Source organism: Papilio machaon, chromosome 14, assembly GCF_912999745.1.
Source record: "Papilio machaon chromosome 14, ilPapMach1.1, whole genome shotgun sequence".
Taxonomy (NCBI): Eukaryota; Metazoa; Arthropoda; class Insecta; order Lepidoptera; family Papilionidae; genus Papilio; species Papilio machaon.
In genome coordinates, this window is record NC_059999.1 from 4921725 (window position 1) to 4944109 (window position 22385).

Here is a 22385-nt window from a genome sequence, read left to right on the forward strand (position 1 = left end):
CTGTCTCTCTCTCTCTTATAGAAAACAAGCCAGATATTTTCATTTCTATTTCGCATTGAACAGTGTGGTGTCGCGATTTAAAAAAAAATTATTACAATTCCTTCGTAACAAAACTTCGTTCCATCCGGGTGTCCCTTGACACCTCTCAAGTTTTTTATTTATTTATGTGGGTTGTATTTATTTTATGAATTATTACAGATTTTCTGTATGGTAAAGTTAAAGCGGTATTTAAAATTTAAATAAAATAAAACAAATGAACCAAAAATATTTTATGGCGGGAAATATTTAAATTAACTTTATCCATAACACTATGCACATGCTCAGAGTCTAACTATCGTTACTTAAGCAAACCATTAGTGTCATACTAAATCTAATGAGCTTTCCTAGTGACCATGCTTGTCGATTCATGATTGTGTCTACTAAAATTATACGAAACGGCTAAAACACTCACGTAAATTTGTCCGTTGTCGGCACCGACTAGTTTCGAGCCCATCAGCCCTTCATCAGGGTGAGAGTGACTGGTATTATTTCACGGACGCGGCCCGTCGTTCACTCGGTGCCGACACCGGACAAATGTACGTGAGTGTTTTAGCCGTTTTCTATTAAAATTAAAAACTAAAGTAAAAATCTAATAGAACCATTCGGAGTCATTTGAGTTTCTTATTCAAAGGTAATGTTTAAACAGTCCTGGTTTTTGCACTACTAACGCCTTAAGCGCCCTCTTACCATGAATTTGAGGGTTAAAATTTATAAGAGACTTAATTCGCATACATATGGTACCACTTTTTGTACCCTAACGCGTACGTTTGTGGCAATAAAGTCTTTAAATCGCATAAATCACTAGTTATAATTCTATTTGATCCGTCCCTTGTGCGGTACGTACACGTGGGCGGGGTCAGTGGGCGTGGCGTGCCGGCGGCCGCGCGCCAGCACCAGCAGCGCGCCGCACAGCGCGGCCACAAGCGCACCGCACGTCGCCACCAGCGCGGACAGAGCTGATGATCTGATGCATGTCTGACCATCGGTGGATGCTGCAAATTAAACATAACCTCAATCAAAACCGCTTAACATCCAAGGAACCAATAATATTCAGTAAAGTAAGTAAGTACTCGTAGTAATAACAAATAGGAATTCTTTATGAATTTTAAGAAATAAACGTGTTGACCTGAAATTGATAGAGATAAACTTCAAATGTTAATAATTACGAAACTTCTAAAGTTTATTTGGACCTGATTGACATAATTAATATTTGTTTATTTAGTTCTATAAATACCTGTACTGGGAGCCATTTCAGCGTCTTCCTCATCCTCCTGCAGAACTCGCAATGACTGGAACAGGGAGATGTTTTCCGAAAGCCGCGGCGCCATCCCCTCCCGTCCTTCAACCCCCGCAGCCTCCTCCCGCCCTGCGACCGAACGCCGGCGTACACTCTTCATGTTACGCCAGTGGCACGGTTGCGACTAGAGATGGGTGAAATGGTTGTTAGTAAATGGGAAGTATGGAGTTGAAATTTAATAAAAAAGAAAAGAAATTGACAATGCTTAGAAAGTTTCTTCGTTGGTCATGTGATGCTAAATGTGTCAAAATCTCCCAAGTTAATTATTTTACAAAAATAAGCGACAAAAGAAAAAAAAATGGTGTTGTTTATTGATATAGCATAAGTATGTTAGAAAATTTTGTAATAAGATTGAAACTCTATAAAAGACAAATCAAAGACAGTGTAGCTGAATCAAAATGATAAATGTTCGATGGTTAAATATGTAAATAAATATTTAACTGAGCAAACACTTTATATGGATTGAATGATTATGATTGACATTTGATTATGAGAGATGTTACTCACAGGACACCGTCCGTGGCACATTCTGACGTCACACTCGATGTAGAGGGCGGGGGAGCCGGTGAAGCGGAAAGTCTTCATGTAGGCATAAACTTGCGTCTCGTAAACACCTGACTCCGACCAGGAGCCGCGGAAACGAGAGATTAGCTTCTCTTCTACTGGACATCTGAGAAATAAACGTGCTTTGCTGCCACAAGTTGGTTCTACAGCTTTAATACATTGGACAACCCTTGACTCCCCTTTGAATCCCCTTTGACAATGGATAACAATATATTAGTATAGTCGAATGAAATGGAAATAAGGAATTATATTTTCACTGACTGACAGTCGCTTGTTGTCTATGGATTTATTTTGGAACTAACTGTCGCCCGCGATTCTGTCCGCGCGGCATTAACAAAACTTTATAAGTAGCCTGTTTGTTCTTACAGATTATGTTCTACAACTATATTTAAATAATTTAGTAATTATAGCAACAGGCAGCACTATATAGTTAAAATTGTTAGACAGGTTTGTTATAATTTGTCATTTCCATTGAAATTGACTATACATCTTTCTTTGTTCCTATTTCCACTCTTCACACGCCCTTTAACCGTCACGAGTCCTTACTCAAACTAGATTTTCAGTCAATCATAATAAAATACATGTCATCACATTCATACTGAAAACTCTTCGTTTTTAATATTAATAACTTTTACAATTATCCTGAGACAATATAATAGAGAATTAAAAATCACCTCTTCACCTATCTTTAGTTCATACACTGGACTAACGTGAGTTTCGCCGTATGTATTATAAAACCATTCTAGGTAAAAGCCAGGACAAAAAAGGTCACACAACTGACATAATTACACCTCCGTAAAGCAACAGTTATACACAACACTCCAAGGTAACGGTTAGAAAACTAAAGTCCCAGGTGTAAATCTTATCAGGTGTCTATTGTTGAATAAAGTTGAAATTCACAACGTACAATGTAAGCATTGTATACATTAACACGTTACGTTGCGTTTTTGTTGCGATGTGTTCTATGATAATGTAATTTTTCCACAAAAAAATGAAGATGGAAAATAGAACGATATTAACAGATCTAGAAGTAAAACTAAAGTAATCTTGGAATTATAGTGCTTATTCGTTGTTGAATCTTTAAATAAACATCAAAATTAAATTGATTTTTACTTCGCTTTTTAGCACTATAATTTAGGAAAATTTCAAGAAAATACCCTGATTAAAATCACAAAATTTACATTAAATAGTACCAATCATGTTTAATGACTAAATTTTATCAAAATCAATGTCAGTATCAATAAGTATTACTGGTGACTCACCCGGATTCGTCTATCAGCTGTATCCGCTTGCCCGCGCCGTTATGAGCAAAGCAATCGTTCACTACAATATCAAATCCGTCTGAAAACCAACATGCATACCATTATTATAAGTCTATTATAATTTCATAGAGATAGCTAACCCAAAAAAAAATACTAGTTTAAAAAAGGTTTACATGCGAATTAATTATGAAAATCATAAGATTTCGCTAAAGATTTATCATATCGTACAACATGACGTATTGATAGGCAAAAGACAGCAATATTTGTAAAAAAGAAGAAAATACAAAATTTAATCGAAATTCCAGCCCGTTGCCCTCAGAATTTAACGGCTACGTATTTTTAACAACTCTGTATAGTTTGATCGTTAAATTAATATAATAACCGTCAAGAAATTTACTGACCCACATTTTGAGTCATCGACTTTTGCCTAAAACTGAAGGATCAATGAACCTGCAAGTATTTGGCATCGCATTGCACCGAGTCACGCAACTTGAGACTCCGTTACACCGCCCTTGCGTTACGGTCATACTGATATTGCTCCATCTACGGTTGTTATGGGCGACTAAACTGTATCTAAGATATCGTTCGTCACTACAAAACTGATTCTATCGTGATAAGCTGTGTGAATTTATACGCTCAAAAGCAGGTTTACAAAGTTCAGACAAAAAGACGACTTGATGAAACGCTTTCTTCTTAAACATTTGGTAATAAGAGACGCAATATTAATTGACCAAGTGATTCGTAAATGCTTCTTATGAACTAGTTAAGATAATCTTCAGTTTGAACTGAAGGATCGCTTATAAAGTTCTGCTGAGTGCGTGTGTTACACACCGTATGAACTGCGCATATATATGAGCAGGGTGAGGGGGTCACCGACGCGAACGGGGCCAGAGATGCGCGCGCCGGTCGCGCTGTACCCGCCGCGGATTTCCATGTAGCACTCCGGAGGCTGCAGCGTGAACACCACCGGATTTCCCGTCGCCACCCTACATACATATTATGATCACCTTACTAATACTACAAATATGAATGTATGGATGTTTGTTAGCAGGTAATTTCAAAACGGCTAACGGATCTGTACGAAATTTGGTACAGACTTAGATTACTATCTGAAATAGCGGATAGGCTTATTAAGTTTCTTATTTCCGCTCAGACGAAGTCGCCAGGAGAAATTTATCATATTATATTGGTCACAGTATCTTAACACATTCAGGGCCAGCAGCTCGCCTGGTTTATTCACTGTATTGAAACATTAGCGCGTTGGTTTAACATAGTAAACAGCATTTTTCTAGCTAGTGAATAAAATGTCTTATAACTTACTCTACTTCTAGAAATGGGAAGGTGACAGTCTTCCAGAAGTCGTATCCATATTCGCAAGTAACCTTGAAGTGTTCGTCCAGGTCCTCCTCTATCAAAGGGTTGTATTGCACCGTGATCGTGTTCCACATCAAGTTCTTCTATAATAAAATTAATTATTTATCGTCATGTCCTATATAATTTTAATAACAGCGCTAAACAATCACACCACTTTACTAGACTTATAATAACTATCTAAATATATATTGTAACAATATAAAAAAATAATATCACTAGTCAATTGTTGTCTAGGAAAAAATTATTGAAAAGGTTATTGCCAACAGAAACAACTGCGTTTTAAAACAAATGTTATAAGTTGAACTTGTTTTACAAATACTGTCACATAAGTTGAAAACGCTTCAACTAAGTAAGTCTAGCTAAGTTCCCATTATCATTAACAACTTATGAATGAACTTACAGTGGGATGTTTCTTTGTATCTTCGTGCTGTCCATTTCTCCCGAGAGTGCCGCAGCGGTTGAGTTGTATGTAGAACTCGTAGTATTCTCTTCCAGAACCATTTATATACATACAGTCCGGGTCGTATGAATATCCTGTGCCAACAATAATTACTATTACCCAGGTCAGCTCCCCCAGTGATACCACGACCACACAGAAGGGTAAATATTCTCCCTCTGTGGGTCCCCTCCATCGTGGATTAGAAGTAGGCAACGCATCTTAATTTTAATTTGCTAATAATTTCTATAGGCAGCGGTCGCTTGTCTATTTCACCAAATACAGGTGGCCGCTTGCTCGTTTGCCACCTAACGATATAAAAAAAATCTATTACCCTCTTTAAATTTATCGGGTAAAATAACAACAATTAGTCAAAGGCGATATTATCTAAAGATTATTAAACAATAAAAACATACAACATTGTCTTTAAAGATATCAAATATAATAAATTTTAATTTGTAATTGCGTATTAAATAATGTTGCATACAATCACAATATTAGTCTCACGGTGAGACTGAATGAAATGTTATCTGCAAACGATAACAATTGCATTGTTTGCAAAAGTCTGATAACAGGCGCAGGTGTCTCTTGTAAAAACGTCTTGATTTTTCACTTCACTTCTATTAAAATCATACAAAACATAATAAAAGAGTCAGTGAAAAAAAAATAGTCGAAAAGAAAACATTTAATAGAACATTATTGCTTAACCCGTATTTTGTTATACTTTAAGTAACTAAAGTATCAGATATTTTATTTGGCACATCGTAAACAAGAATACTCTTCCGTCCGACGTGCCAACTTAAGCTTCCGATACGACATCTCCACGATATTAAGGTTGTAAGTCGAGTGCACTTAACCACATATTTCGAAGTGCTACTATGTTGAATGTACATTATTAAGTAATTTACCCAGTTCCCCAATGCGTTAACACCGCGTCAATCTTCCTAACTGTTGTAGAGTACTGTAGTGCTAATTCACGCCGTTAACGGAAGGAGGCGTGGCAGAGCAACAATTATAATATGACCTTTCACACCAGCTCTTTTCTAATTTATTACAATAGATTGCTTTGTTGTGTGATGTTCTCAACAATGACTTATTCTTAAAAGTTGGACATCTCTATACATGTTTAATTACACTTGAAACTTTTGAAATAAAAGCTACTTATGTTAATAAATAATATGTAGTTACTTTATTGTAGGTTATTTTTTATTAGAAATGTCTAAAATATCTCTTATAATGCTAATTTTTCTTTTTGGTAAACTAGAAGTAGATTATATTATAGTAAGTAAGATATAATTACCTGCTGAGTAAACAAGTCCGTTGAAAGACCCGTTGAATCCGACCTTGATCTTCATGAAGTCGTCCTGACATTCTGCCTCGATATCTGATAAACATACGTTTATTATAATTTGTTGATTTCCACTAACGTCAATGAAAACGTCCTCATATGTAACCAACAATGCGCGTATCTTTGCTTCAATGTAGATTCGTTTAAAAAGGCTTTGAAATTCTTATTTTTTAAAGTGTATACAGGAAATGTATTACTTAATATAATTTACTTTTAATACTTTGGTTACGGTGTTATTTCATTCCTTGCATTGTGTTGTGCAACTAACGGGACAGAGACGTTTATGTTGATAACATCATATCCGATTTTACAACACTGGAGACACGCGTTAACCAGGACGTAAGAATAAAAATAGAAAAATTAAATACCCGCCATTTACATCTTCAACGTAACAAAATCAAAAACATTTACGATTTTTTGCAACACACCCTATACACGATTTATTACGTTCACATCGTACCTTGATTTGTTGCGTAGCTTACTTAAGACAACAGTTGCCAATACTCTACACCTCAGCAAAAACATTTTGACAAACAGGCGATGTGTCTACAACTGTCTGCCTATGATATTATATATTGAAAATTGAAAAAAAAAAGTTGAAAAATAATTTATTGACATCCAAAAATACAGTGAATTATCCAGGATCCTCGCACTAGGCGCATATGACAATCGCCTTCGTGTCACTAATTATGTCAAAATTTGTATGAAATCGTAGGCGATTGTCACAAATATTTGTGCTAGGCACATTGTTATTGTGTGATACAACATACATTGGACTCGACTGCCATTGGTGCGTTGTCGGCGGTACTCGCGCTCCCAGGCGGGTGGCTCGCGCCAAGCCACCTCGCTGGCCGGCGAACGCGGCTTGATGCTCACCGGGATGTAGCTATTCTTCTCCGATACAAACACCACCTAATTTACAACATAAATAATCTTACATCTTAGTAATATTATAAATGCAAATGTTTAGATGGATGGATTGATGTTTGTTTGAAGGTATCTCCGGAACGGCTTAATTCTGGATTAAATTTGGCACAGATGTAGAACATAGTCTAGAAGAACACATAAGTACTTATTACGTTTTTTTTATAATTCCGCGCAGACGGGCGCCAGTCTCGGGCGACAACTAATACTATAATAAATAAACATCAAAATAACCGCTCACCAACTTTTAACGGCGAAGTCGAAGGTAAATGGTGATACTTTTAATAGAATATAGAGTTGTCTATTTTTTTAAAGTGAATAAAAATGATAGTGAAATGATGACAATGTACTTTTGTAAGAGTAAATATAACAGTGATAAATAAAACTGTAATAAAAATAACCATAGTTTTTTTTATCAGCTGGCATGTTTGAGATGTTATGAACTCTGCAACTAGCGGATATTTCTACCAGTATGTACCCTAGTAATTTTTTTTAAGGTTTACTTAAAAAGATTAAATCTTTCTATACGCTTAGTTCCAAATCAGCGACATTCAAAACGTTGCTTCATAACAATGCTCAGGGCATTTGATTATCTTCAGCCAACCTAACGACGTCCTTCCGTCGACCATAAACCCACAGACCAGCACTCACAAACGTTTTACACAAATTAGTGTCACAACATTGACCCAAAATGCTTTCGAAAGTAAAACCGTTACACAAATACGTAAGTGTAATAAAATTTTCCCGCAAGTGCTAATGGCGAAGACAATTGCATCTATTATCCAAAGAAAAAATTCTTCTAAACAAATTGTCGAATTACCGAGAGTAATGCACCATTTCACAGTCACGACCCCTTCGAGGTTTTGCACAAAAAGTAATGGATAATCAGTAAGTATGCCAGGCGGTTCGGGTCGCACGCTGCCTCAGCCGCCGATAGCCCGCCTCAGCTGCGGCACGCATTAGGGAATTGGGCCAACAATTTATTGTTCAACGACTACTGTCTATTCTGTGGTTGCTCTATAAAATACAGAATAAAATATGCTAATGACTTTTTTTAAGATCAACGGAAAATTTGATATAAAAACATTTTAAAGAAATATCTTTACTTTAAAATGTTTTTATATTGATAAGAAATTAAGAAAGAAATCACTGAAGAAATTGTAGCACTTTCTTACTATTTTCTTATACTTGTATAGCACGGTATATGCAGATTAGGTTGTCGGCTGCATTGAGCTCTTATATCGCTCGCCAATAAGTTATAACATTTGTTTTATTTTTTATCTTAAGTGGTTGTACAAATATTTTTTAAAGTTAGTTAAACGAAAAAAATACATAATTTTGACAAGAATTCGTTGTACCAGCGAACTATAAGTTTAATTGAAATGTAGAGGTAATGGCAATTTTATGGGAAGGGCGTCGATGCGCGGGCGCAGGCTTATGTGGAGCAAACAATGTTCATGGTTTGCTGCAATGTGAGTCAGAGCACAGCTAGATCACAGAGTAGTTAGCACTCGACAGGTCAGATGCTATCACAAGTCTCACTGCATTCTCATGATCTATAGTTGTATGTTAATTGTTACTTAAGGAACGAACTTCGTTTATATCTCGTTTCGATCCAGCGCCGAAATTAAATAAACAAAGGAACCTCAAATTCCATATATGTTTGGTGTAAAGATTTTTCATTTGGTCTTTTTTTAATAATTTTGAGATAAATTGAAGGAATATTGTAAAAAAAAAGCTAATATAAGAGATTTTTTTACTTTATGATCAGTGATTACTGATGATATAAAACACGAGTTACATTAAAGAAAAAAATGACGTTTGAAAAGTAGCCTAGAATGGAAACATATCAGCGTATTAGATAGTCGTCCTTCGCACTGCGCTGTGGTGTTATTCTATTTGTATACGTGATTGCACAAACAGCAGCAGCCCTGCGGCCTCTCTTTGGACCACTGCCCGTAACCAAGTTGAGCAATCAATATTCGCACCATGGTATCGAATATTTTTGTTTTGTTTTCATTTATAAAGAGAAAATCTTCAAAAAGATAAAATAAAACATGTAACTATTGCATTATGGAAATAGATATAATTCAAAACATCGCGTCAATTGATGATGCAGAAGCTCCACCTAACCCGCTAAATTACCAATATTTTATATCGGCTCAGACTCTATAAATATATACGAGTATATATACTATATCTACTTAATACTAAATTTTGTCGTCAGTATTCAAATATTTTTAGCATTAATATCAAATTAATAGTATTCAAATGGTCAGTTCATTGCAGAGATTCATAGAGTTTCACTCTCGGTATTATATAAAGACCTTGAGTGAAACAAACAATGCATGTCCATATCTACTGTGTTAGTAATTTGACGTTTTAATAAGAAAGTGATTGTGTTGGCAGAAGGTTCTTAGGAGAATCTAACGTGTTACAATAATTGTGTACCATGTGCTTGTTCACTTCTTTAAGTTAGACTGCAATTTTTTAATAATACATATGTTAAATATAAATTCAAAAACTTACCGGATCTTGTTCACTGCCGTCTGACTTAAGAGCTTCTCTTGTCTCGTTCTGAAAAAATATACATCGTTTTAATACCTAACATAATCAAACCAATAATCTATGCATGTTTGTAAAAATACACTATCACAGATATTTTTTTTGCACTAGATAGAATATCGACCTCATGAAGTTTGTGGAAATTAATTGGATGGCACATAGAGTAATTATTCGTTAAGAAGGGACGGAGCTTAACTTTTTCACAAGCAGTACATCCATTAGACATTTTGTGACAAATGGGATCCTATGAAAGGAGGTGACTGTACCTTTATTGATGAGGTGACAGCTATCCCCGGAGGATCATCTCCCGAGCCCTCGTGCAGCTCCGCCGACGCCGACACGAGGTGTGCCTCAGTTGACGCCTCAGATGACTCTGACGATCCCTCTGCATATGGCGATGTATTGATTTGCTGTTGCACAAATAAAAAAATCTTAATACCTAGGTGTATATATAGTTAAGGATAGGTTTAAAAGAGTTTCATAGATTGCATTACAAGTGACATGATTAAGAAAAAGTGATGACTGAAATTAAAAATAGATCGGTTTGAATGACAAAAACTGTCGCGCCTACCCCACATAGAGTGAGATAGGGACAGGGAGATTCAATAATAAGTAAAATTCGTGGGAAAACCTTAAAACCACGGTATTCAGGTGATAATAAAAATGTTTCATTTGTGTAATAAAGTGAAAACATTATACAAATATACTCACTCTTATAAAATGAAGCACGCAGCAAGTTAGAATTAATCTGAAATAAAATTTATTTCAATATAAATTCTTACAGTTACAAGCTTAAATTACACACGTGTTGTTACAATTAGTTTACTAGATACGGGGAAAATTAGAAACAAAACAGACATAACAAAAATCAAAGCTTTTTTTAGACTGTAAATAAAATAAACATATCTCTGATACAATTCTATAAGAAAAAAATCTTATATGGTATCGTGACGTCGAAGCCTATTATAGTCGAAGCCAACGTATTGTTCAATCGAAATCAGAGCTACTATGGGAGGTCAAGATACACGGCGTCGTAATAACAGGGCGGGAAATTGAGCTGGAGAAACAATATCCTAATCAATTACAACATAACATCGAATCAATGAAATTTATTTGATCTGCAGTAGCTGGTATACAATCCAATTCAATTTTGTATTCTCCTCCATTTTGTATTATTACTGATTCTATAAATATAGATATGCCAATGCAAAAAAACTACAATTTATTTGATTTGTGTTGTACCGCCTGCTGAAGCAAGTGGATCAGGTACTGATATATTTATATCTACCTACATACATATAGTGTACTTGTATCCACCTACTTACATTAGCTATCTAAATTTACAAAAAGAAAAACAACTACAGTTTCTAAATTGATTAGTTAAATTTTAATAAAAACTTCAATCAATTACTGTAAGTACATGGTAAATTTCATTCAATAAATGAACCGTATAATTTTGGTACATCAAACTTTAATTTAATTTTCCCATTTTATTAAGTAGCCGCTGGACCGTAACCTTCGAGTCCTTTGCACGGATAATTCAGTAATCGTAATAAGCAAATTATTACGGTACGATAGGTAAATGAACTAATGATTTATAGAAATATACAATTACAATATTGGCATATTAATACTCTTTTATCGTGAACGAAAATAAATTAACTATTTTTATAAAATCTGCTGACATATGATACTATAAAAAAGGAGAGACTGAAGTGACGGAAGATAGATTGATCTGGAGGACAAAAACTGGTGCGCGAACCCTGAATTTCACCTGTATTTATAACAAAACTAGCTGTCGCCCGCGACTCCGTCCGCGCGCTTTAAAAAAAAAAAACAGAATGAAAAATGGATATTGGCCGATTCTCATAGATACCGGATAAGCACAAAAAATTTCATCAAAATCGGTCAAGCCGTTTCGGAGGAGTATGGCAACGAAAACTGTGACACGAGAATTTTATATATTAGATGATTTAAATATCTAAATACTAAAAATGATGGTAAGTAAACGATAATTGAAATCAAATTTTATAATCAAAACTTGTAAAACTTACAGCTAGACAATCTTGTCAAATCTGTAAGTAAATTATAATCGGCATAGAATCGTGATCGAATTCGGAATAAATTGATCCGTTACTCGTCGATTTGCAAATTCAGTGATTGATATCGAGTAATTCTCAATTCGTAACCGACAAATGCGGCGTTCGTCTGATGCTATAAAATAAAAAATGAAAACAGAGATAATCTTACTAATATTATAAATGCAAGTATTTGGATGGATGGATGGATGTCTGTTTGAAAGTATCTCCGAAACCGCTGAACGGATCTTGATCTGAAATTTGGCATAGATGTAGATCATAGTCTGGAAGAAGACATAGGCATAGGACGTTTTTTTTTTTAATTCCGCGGGGACAAAGTCGCGGGTGACAGCTAGTATTGAAATAATAAAGTTCCTATTTCAACACGTCGCGTCTTTTAACTTTACCATATTTATTGTGCTGAAAATAAGGAAAAAGTAGGAAGTGGCACCAGCTTAAATGGCATTTGTATACAACGAAGTTTGTTGTATAGGCCATTCCGAAACTTCACAATTGCAAGTTATATTGCGTAGTAACATTTTAATAAAAATGCTTAGGTCTCATTCTTCATACATTCTTTCATTACGCGAATGTTATTCGGAAACAAAAGTGTGTGTAAACTCTGAGGAAGATAAATACGTTATGACGTGGAGAAAAAAAAATTCTGTCCCATGCGTTAGGTCGTCAGTACATTTTTTGATGACATTGAATGATATCGGAGGAAACAGAGCGCAACTGAATAAACTGTAGCGACTCTTCGCGGCAAGTAGAATGTTTATTTAAGAAAAAAATAATAGTTTATTAATTTAAATATAGTTGAACAAGACTTTTCAACTACAATTTATGTTTAACTAGAATATAATTAAATCATTTCGAAGTACATAATTAAATGTTTACGTTTCAAGTAACTTTTTTTATAATGAAAATAACTCGTTGGTTTACACACGTAATAAAACATATGCAGAAACTTTTTTATTTTATTTCGAACCACCCTCTTATATCTTTACAAAGTACACAAAAGAAAATATCAGGTTCTACTGCGATAAAGATTATCAGCTCAGTAGTGTTGCACTTTTTCGCTTTCAGGCAGACTTTATCTTGTATCCTAAGTCAACAATGGTAACAAATTTAATTTACTTTCAGTATTCACAATACATCACCTAAAATTGTACCGTAAAAACTAACAATAAAATATCTAACGGTGACATTGTAGCGTGCGCCCGTTTAAGTCTTTTGTTCTACGTGGATTACGCGACGCCGCGACGCACCAACGGCGGACCACTGCGCGCCGCTGTCTTTGTTCGATACTTTAAAAGTTGTATTTTAATACATTTATTTTGTCTACCTGTCGGCATTTCGGTGTTTATAGAACAACCGCGTAAAATATATGGTCATTTGAACAAAGAAATTATGTTAAAAGTGTAGGTGGATTTTTTGATGTCCAATTTTAACATACAATCATAGACTATATATATTATTCCATATACTAGCTCAGCATGTGTGACTTACTGGAGATATGATATACTAAAATAGTTGTTATGAGAATCTATGGACTATATTCCTAGTACCACGGTACTTTAGTAGACTTGGACAGCACAGACCGGGTATCCCGTGGGAACTCGTTGCGCCGGCGCCGCGGAACGTTATGCTTATCACTTTTTTGTTTAACGTTCCGCCACAAAGATTGGTGCATAATTAGTCTATTCCACCAAACGGCATTTTATTGGTAATTGGAGTATAACAGATGACTAAAAAAATAATGACACTTTGTGTTTTTGTAGCTGATGGTGGTTCTTATTCCCATGGCAGACGTGAGGAGTTTTGTTTACAAATTTTTATAATAAAGTTTGGTGACATCTATAGGTCCAAGTTTGTCCGTGTCAAAAGAACTTTGTAATAATATCAGTAGTATTTTTCGAAAGTATACCAGACTGTAGATTTCTAGTGCCGAAATATATACATAAACATAATTTCTTACAACCTCTTTAAAAATGTTGTTCTTGCACCGGTGTGTCAACGTTGAAAACCCATAACCACAATTGAAGAAATGAACACAAATTTTACTTCAAAATTGTATTGAACTATTGTAAACGTCCGGAATGTTGTTGATAAAATATGGGACCCGAAACAAATTGAAAACTACACATTTGCAGCATGAAACAGTTCGTAGAGCGGCCTCGCAGTATCCGGCGCGTCTTCATTCCCTCAGTTTCCGACCTTAAAGCTACTTCCTAATGCATCGAACTAACAAGGATGTTCATTTAAATAATTACGTACACTGACGCAATATTTTTCTTAACAACTTTATCTACCTTATTATTAAAATGAGCAATTTTATAAATAGTTGCGCATCCTTTAATCATATTCAAGAAAAACTGAAATTTTATAGAAATATTTTACAGCGCCATCTTGTGAATCTCTTTAAGAACTCCAATGGCGCAAAATAACCTAAAAATATTGTGAAATAACTTCATAATATTACGCGAAGACATTTCCGAAAAAAAAATGTGTTTATAAAAGTTTCAGAGTAAAATAGTTCAGGTAATTAAAGTTAAACATTTAAAAGCACGTATCTATAAATCGATTAACAATTATATCATGACATGGTCACGTCCAGAAATCTGCGTCGTTGTCACGGATTAAGATGATCTTGGAAATTCTTTGTTATTTCATTTGATTACTTTAATGAAGTTTAGTATACACGACTGCCTTTTACAAATAACAATAATTAGCTGTACGTTTGGGTACTAAGAGACATTGGTAACTAAGTCAAAATCTTTCATATTTGGCGCCTTATAAAAATACGTTCCTTGACACATAGTAAAAAAAATCACAACAGCTCTACTAAATGGGCAATTCGGCCTTAGAGTTAGCTACATTACATTTGCAGCGTCATATTTTGCTTCTGAAATTTAATTCCCGACTTTTTCTAACGCACCTAAAAATAAACTTTAAAAATTCTCAGTCAAAAGTTTACCCCAATTTGCTCCATATTTATATCTGCATTAAAATGACGCTAGAGTGAGGCAAACTAACAGCTTAGTTTTTTTTTCTATTTTGGTAACATCGAAAGAAATAATTGAAGCCGACGCGATCCTTAGTCTAATGAATGACTTAATTAGAATTGAATGCAGCGAAAAACTAGTATGCTGGAAACCACTAGAACAAGTAGCGACTTAACAAGTTAAAATAAGTACTAATTGGATTCAGATAAATTGTCCGCTTTTATTGAAGACGTATCGCAGAACTATAATATAGAGCACTTTGAACCATTCACACTTACAAAACATAGTATTTTCTATTTTTCAACCATGAGTCCGTTCTTCGTGGAATCAATGGTAAATCTTTTAAATACTGTTATATGCATATTCAATTTAATCCCTTATGAGTCCAACAATAAACTTCAGAATCTTTCGTGAAATAAAATAAAAAGATATTTAAAATATTACAATTTTATACAGAATCCAAAAATTGTATTAACCAAGGTCATATCAAATTAAATTTTCCATTAACATAGAAATAAACCGCCATAGAAAATACAAAGTACCTGAACAAAAGGTATCTTCGATATTCGAATCTAAAATTTTATTTGTAGAGTGGTCAATAACAATTGACTGCGTTTATTCTACTGAAGCGTAGCGGGGTCATAGAACTAGTACAGACCATTTAACTTTAGTAATTTACACCTCTAAAGCATAATGATGCACTTTTAACATTTATAAATTAAAAAACTTTTGATAAAATAAGAAGTGTGGATTTCATTATTTAAAAAAAGAATTAAGAACATACTCGTAAGAATCCGCGAATTGACAGACATAAACACAAATCATTAGGACTAGATTATGGGTTCCGGTACGTTCTTTGGAGATTCTGTTTAGAAGATAAGGGAGTAAACGGCGGGAACACCATCGACGCCCATGGACATCTGCAATACCAGAGAAATCGCAGACTACGGAACCCTCTTATCATTGCACCTGAACCTGACTTCCGCGGGGATTTTAGTGGGTCAAATCCCACATAACCCTGTCTTCCTCCTTGAAGGCAGGGTATATTTGGAAGATTTCCCCCGACACCAAAAAAAATGCTACTATACTATAGTCACTTTATCGTTTCTTTATTGTCCCAAAAAATTCTCGTAGATTTTATTTTTATTAACTTATTAATAATTATTATTAACGATTACTAATAATCTTAAAATAAAATATTATATTAAGCACATTCTGTTAGTAATTTTCATTCAAATAATTGTATGTTCAATATGTTCTTGCGCTGTTTTATTAACTTTTAAAAACAAATGAAAGGAAAAAAGCTCCAACAATTTAGTTTCTTATTTACTAAGAACGAAAAATGTTTCCACACTCCACTTACCTCGTATTTAGCACCATTTTTCACAAACCGATGCACTGGTCGACACTTCGGGCAACTGTCATTTAATGCACTACACAATGGAAAAGCCCTTTAAATATTTTAAGATACACTTTATTTATAAACTTGAATAAAATCCCGATTATTTTACGAATTATTTTAGTAGTCGCGAATAAACGCGCGTCGCCTTTGACGGTCGACAATGTAATAGTCGACGTGAACAGCCTCCGTTCCTCCCTCACGGACGCCGTATCAATGGTCGAAAGGGGCTTTAACGCCTTACTAAAAGATCACTGCTTCAACACAACGGCTAAAGAAAAAATTGTGAAAGCCTTTAATTTGTTGTTAGTTTTGTCTTAGTTTTATTGTTAGTACGTGAAACTATTAGCTGTTTCGTGTTTTTTCTATCTATATTAGTTTAATGGTATAAAAGAAATGTAAAATATTTTTTAGTATTATTCTTGTAAAAGTAAGTTATTTGTATTATCCAAGGAATATTTATAGAAATGTGATACTCACAATTAATTATATGATATTAATAATATTGATACTAACACTTAATTAATACTTTTTCTATATATTTAAATACAAATAGGATTTTAATTACTTTAGATTGTTGTTACTACAAAACGATTGTATGTATATATTCCCATGACGGTATTTCAAACTTTTATTTCGTATACTACCGCCTTAAAATATTTAATTTTCTGTCAGACCTTTATCCATTTACTTAATAATTATCTTGTATACCTAACATGGAGCTGTGGAAATATGTTTCTTAGGTAAATTTTACTCTTCACAGGAATGTAAGCCTCTGAACTTCTAATTACATATACGAAATGAGTTATTCTGTGATATGAGATCACGCTGAAAGTAGAACAATTTAAAAGTACCTACAATTTCACTTCATCTAAGTTACGGTTACAGCTAACTCTTCTTTTTTCTTCGTGTTTTGTTTACTTTAACACACTTACGACTCTTCTAAGACAAACTAAATTACACTAATAGAGTTTACTCAATTTTTTTTAAATTAGTAAAAATATAAGAGATTCTACATTTTTTATCTTATTCATTACAATATAATGAAATTTGGAAAGTGACCAAAAGCGATATTGACTCTATCGGAATTTTCATCAATATTAAATGATCAGAAAGCAAACATGATAGGGCTAAACTTATAAAAAACACGGCAAATATCATTTTTAAAAACTTATTTACAAGTATGTAGCTTAAAAAAAAAAAAATAACAAACAACAGCGTAATAACAAACGAACTGATGGATTTGTTTTATTTTCAAATAACACCAGAAAATCAAGGACATTATAATTTATCTTTTACAATTCGCGTATCAATTGAAGATGAAGAAGAGCCGCTCGAGCCGCACGAGCAGGTTGAAGCCGACGATGAGTGACGTCAGCGTCACCACGCCGATCGTTATCTTCATCGGCCTTTGATGTGACACAATAAGAACAGGTGAATGATACAAATTATATTAAATTATCGATGTGCTCTCTACACGTGCAAATATCTTGATTATATTCCCAAAGATTATAATAAGAAAAAGCATGAAAAAAAAAACAAATTTGAAATATTTGTATGAACTTCTAAATAATCCATGTTTCTATATTGTAAATTTCATGTTTTCGCGTTTTTCTTGTCTTTTTTTATAATAAATAAACTTGCACTTGACTAAGATTTTGTGGTAATGTGGTCAGAATGTACTCTTGAAGGTACGTTACATTTTGGACATAAACTTTGAGGCCGGAAACTTTTTCGACCACGAACAAAGATGCAAATCGTTTTGTTCTCTCTAACAAGTAGCAGATGATGGTCACCACATAACAAAAACGATTTGCTTCTTTGTTTACTTCCTTGTTATAATCTTACCCATCAGCATTATGAAAGTAAAGCGCAGATCGCAGAGTATAATATACGAGCTGCATGTAACAGTAGATGAGGTAGTAAAGGGCGAGCGCAGTCGCAGTCACCGACAGCTGCAGCAACTGCACTATGTCAGTCACCACACCGAACGGTCGCGAGCTTTCCTGCAAAAAGGTAAGAATACTTAATTCATTTGTTCGGTCGTCATCTACAACTCCTTTTATAATTCGTCAAATGGTCTGGGGAAAAAAAAGGATAATTAGAGTATCTCTGTTATACTGTTTAGTTCTGAAAACATGTCAAACCAACTTAGCAATAGATAATAACACAAGACAAGACACCAGCTTCAGTCTGACATGGATCTTGCAGCACTTTTTTGACATTGAATGTTTCATATATATTTACCGACCAGATACGTTTGTCACAGTCTAAAATAGAATACGTTCGTTAACGTTCAAATTATTAAGAAGAAAGTACAAATGTTTAATGCAAATTATGTGATAATATGTTGCGTTTACACTTTAATGCTTTAGCCAGAATATTTGACCGCGGAACATGAAAACAGAATACTTGGCTTTGACCCACAGAGATTTTATCTAAAAGTTAATTGAGCTGCAACGCTACAACTAGCGAGTTAACTGCTTTCTACAAGGTCTCATTTCGTTTAAAATCGTGATATTAAATAAACAAATTAAATGTAACAAATTGTACTTAATCAGATTATTAAGGAAGCCTTCGTACTATCCGCCTTTATATCCGGTATCCGTTTGTAGAATAATTATAATTATTACTATAAAATTAAGGCAAAATTGCATAACAATAATAATATAAACATTATCAATGTTAAATAAACAAAAATAACAGCTAGTTTTACACGGGAGCTCAATTTGATGTGCCTTAATTTTCTCTAAACGTATCTTTTTTTAGATTTCCCATATGCTGTACTCCTGATAATGCCTTTGCATAATATTCTCTCACTGGTTTAGACCTTATGGTGCGAAAGTGACAATGTTACATGTACGCATTTAAAGTTATCTATACTTAAATTATAAGGAGAAAAGATTTTATTGTTTGTTTGCTTAAATAGGCTCCGTAATGAACCAATTTGAAAAATTCTTTCACTGTTGGGAAGCTACAATATCTCCAAGTGACTGGCTATATTTATTACTAAATTTATTATTCCGCACCCAAAAAGTCGCGTGCAAATGCTAGTGATAACAATACATAATAAATAGTAAGGAAGTGCGGCATACGTGGGTAAGAAATAAGACCTTGGTTTTCTAACAATAAACATTTTTAGTTAAAGTATTTCGGGTTAAAGACATTGATAAAAGAATGTTACTACGGAGGTCAAGGTTTTATGTCAGTATTATGAAGATTAGATAATATCGAAATGAGGTTGTATTTTGAAAGCCGCCGCGTCCTCTGGGAACACGTCAGCGGACCGTATCACGATCCTTTCCGATCCTATCTTACATCACGACATTACAATTCTTTACTACTTTTCACTTGTAAGAAAAAGAAAACTAAGATAAGTAACATTACACAGGATAATAAACCAAATTTTTGGTTATAAAAAAAGCCTTTGAACTAATTTTAATACATGACTTTTCTTCTTTTTTCATTTTACTCAGAAGGGTACATGAGTTTTAATAGCCTAAATCCTTGAATGTCTTAGATGCATTAAACAAATATATTTAGTAAATAATCGTAATTAGTAGTTACATAACAATGTACATTTAGTACTAACGTAACGGTGCGTGTCGGAGGCCTAATTTTAATCCTCTTTCCATTCCCACCGTTTTCTTCTTATAATAAGAGGATGAAAAGAGAAGTAGAAGATTTTTCGATCGAGGGGAAGTATAGGAAGGGGAAATACTATCTTTCTGTGCATCCACTTTTCCGTCGATTCTCCGTTTGCTAATGTTAATGGGCAATGGCACTTTGCTATTTCGACGAATTCTGATGGCCGCTTGTTCGTTTGCCACTTAATAATATTAAAAAAGTAAGGTGTTCAAGGGAGGTTCGATTTTTTTTTTTCTTTATTGTTATAAAAGATTAATAGAGTATAGTAAAACTTACTGGCTCTATTTCTTTATCCTTGACCATGGTAGCGCATTCGACTGAATCGTCGGCTCGCTGCTCACAACTGGGGATCGCACGGTTTTGGTGCACGGAACAGAACGCGGAGATGCAAGTCCCAGTATTATGCTAATATTTGGTGATAAAATATGTATATTATATTCATATACCTTGTAGACTGCTAAACTACGACCATAGAGATTAAACATCTATATATATATAAGAAAGTCGTGTTAGTTACACTATTTATAACTCAAGAACGGCTGAATCGATTTCACTGAAAATTGGTGGGCAGGTAGCTTTATATAATATTGAATGTCGTTGAGTTAGACACAGATCACCGGACAGTAAGGTATATATCATCTTCAGAATCGCTCAATGGGAGAAAACGTACGTTTAGTATGAGAAATCTTCAGTCATTCAATGACTGAGTGTGATAGACTATTTGAACTATTCAAACCCGCCCAGGTCTACGAAGAACCCCAGCAATCCCTTGATGTTGCTAGTGATCCTGTGGAGCTATCTAAGCGACCCAAGATCTTTTACCCTATATACGGACACTCCTGGACAGTGTCTTAATTAGGAGCTTGAGGGGCTAGTTAGTTCGATTAGGAGCTTGAGGGGATAGTTAGTATGAATGAATTACAAATTGCGAGGTGCCCTTGTCAGCGGGGGAGGGCGGCGGCGCGCAGGGGAACTGCTCGATGATGCGGCGCAGCTTGTCGCTGGTGCGCACGCAGCCACACTGCCGCCGCCACGCCTCCGCCCCCGGTCCCGCGCCTCCGCCCCCGGACCCGGACCCGGCCTCGCACGCTCCCGCCTCAGATTCCAACTCCACGTTCACCTCCTTACGAACACATTTCGTGCAGGCACCAAACTTGCATTTTTCCATTCACCACTGGAACAAGCAATTAACTCGTCTAAATTTAAACTAATGACAACCCGGAGAAGAAAAAGAATCGAATGAAAATTCATATATCACAATCAGTTAATCCGATTAGGCTACTGGAGGTTACAACCTCACCTAACCGCGAGAAATAATGCCAATCTCTAGGAAAAAATTTAGTCATCATTAATCTAAAAGGACTTAACAATAAATAAATCTTGACTTTAGCTAAGAAAACATTAAAATGTAATCTTATTTTCTTTCACACCAAGCGCCTGAATACGCTGGTAATTTTTCAATTACCTTTTCATCTTATATTGAAGCATTGTTTTATTGAGACCAATATGATTCTAAGGTTTATTATCTCATACCTTTGTGGTATGTGAGGCTCAAACGCGCGCCTTTATCCCGGCCGTCCTACCAATAGATCTAGTTTTTACTGAGAGCTATTTCTAACAGAGCTAGTTATTGTGCAGTTACAATTGTATCTATATACATAGAAGAAATTTAATTTATCTGTGATGGCATATTTGTTGTTATTTTATTAACTTCTATATATAAAGATGAAGTAAAAATAATGATACTTCGTAATATGTTTATTAACAACAGTGAGTACATTTTTAAAGTTGTGGATTTTTCAAAGTAGAATACTTATTGTGAAAACTGATTTATGATAATAATTTTAATGTCATACCAAGATAGTTTATAGATTTAAATGTTAATTTATCTATTCGTGTGTTCACAATAGTTCATCTAATTTTGCGAATAGCTGTTTTGTGGTTCACATATTCTATGTCACATTAGACTGTCATGTTACTCACTGGCTTAGAGAAATATATATATATATATATAACATATTCATTCTGTCATATATATATATATTCGTATGGTACATCTTACTAATATTATAAATGCGAATGTTTGGATAGATGCATGGATGTTACAAGGTATCTCTAGGACGGCACAACGGATCTCGATGAAATTTGGCATAGATATAGAACATAGTCTGAAAGAACAAATAGTCTACTAATTATACTTTTTTTTATTAATTCCGCGCGGGCGGAGTCGTGGACGATAGCTAGTTTTACATAAATGCACTAATAAAGGGTATAATTAAATAAAATAGAATGCGGTACTTACTCAATTTTGTAGAATATTGTTGAAAAAATTAATTAATTTATGTTACCCTATTTACACCAAATCAATACAATCTAGTAAATTTTCACATTACAATTTTATTTTGTGTTGTAAAATCAGTGAAATTCACGAGTAATATTGAATAAA

The 22385-nt window shown here is 34.5% G+C and overlaps 2 protein-coding genes across 2 annotated transcripts; both read right to left on the bottom strand.

Annotated features, from left to right (window-relative positions):
* Window positions 1-613: 613 nt before the first annotated feature.
* LOC106710744 lies at window positions 614-16272 on the bottom strand. The gene is made up of 13 exons (XM_045681090.1): window positions 16256-16272; window positions 10521-10557; window positions 10076-10219; window positions 9774-9821; window positions 7091-7232; window positions 6273-6356; window positions 4937-5070; window positions 4483-4619; window positions 3994-4148; window positions 3163-3241; window positions 1844-2006; window positions 1274-1460; window positions 614-1031 (listed from the first exon to the last, which is right to left on the bottom strand). Exons 1-13 carry the CDS (start codon window positions 16270-16272, stop codon window positions 853-855), a joined length of 1506 nt encoding a protein of 501 aa, XP_045537046.1. The 3' UTR covers window positions 614-852.
* Window positions 16273-17574: 1302 nt separating this feature from the next.
* Window positions 17575-21107, bottom strand: LOC106711158. The gene is made up of 4 exons (XM_014503400.2): window positions 20862-21107; window positions 20216-20344; window positions 18140-18297; window positions 17575-17700 (listed from the first exon to the last, which is right to left on the bottom strand). The coding sequence occupies exons 1-4, from the start codon at window positions 21105-21107 to the stop codon at window positions 17601-17603; spliced, it is 633 nt and encodes a 210-aa protein (XP_014358886.2). The 3' UTR covers window positions 17575-17600.
* Window positions 21108-22385: the final 1278 nt, after the last annotated feature.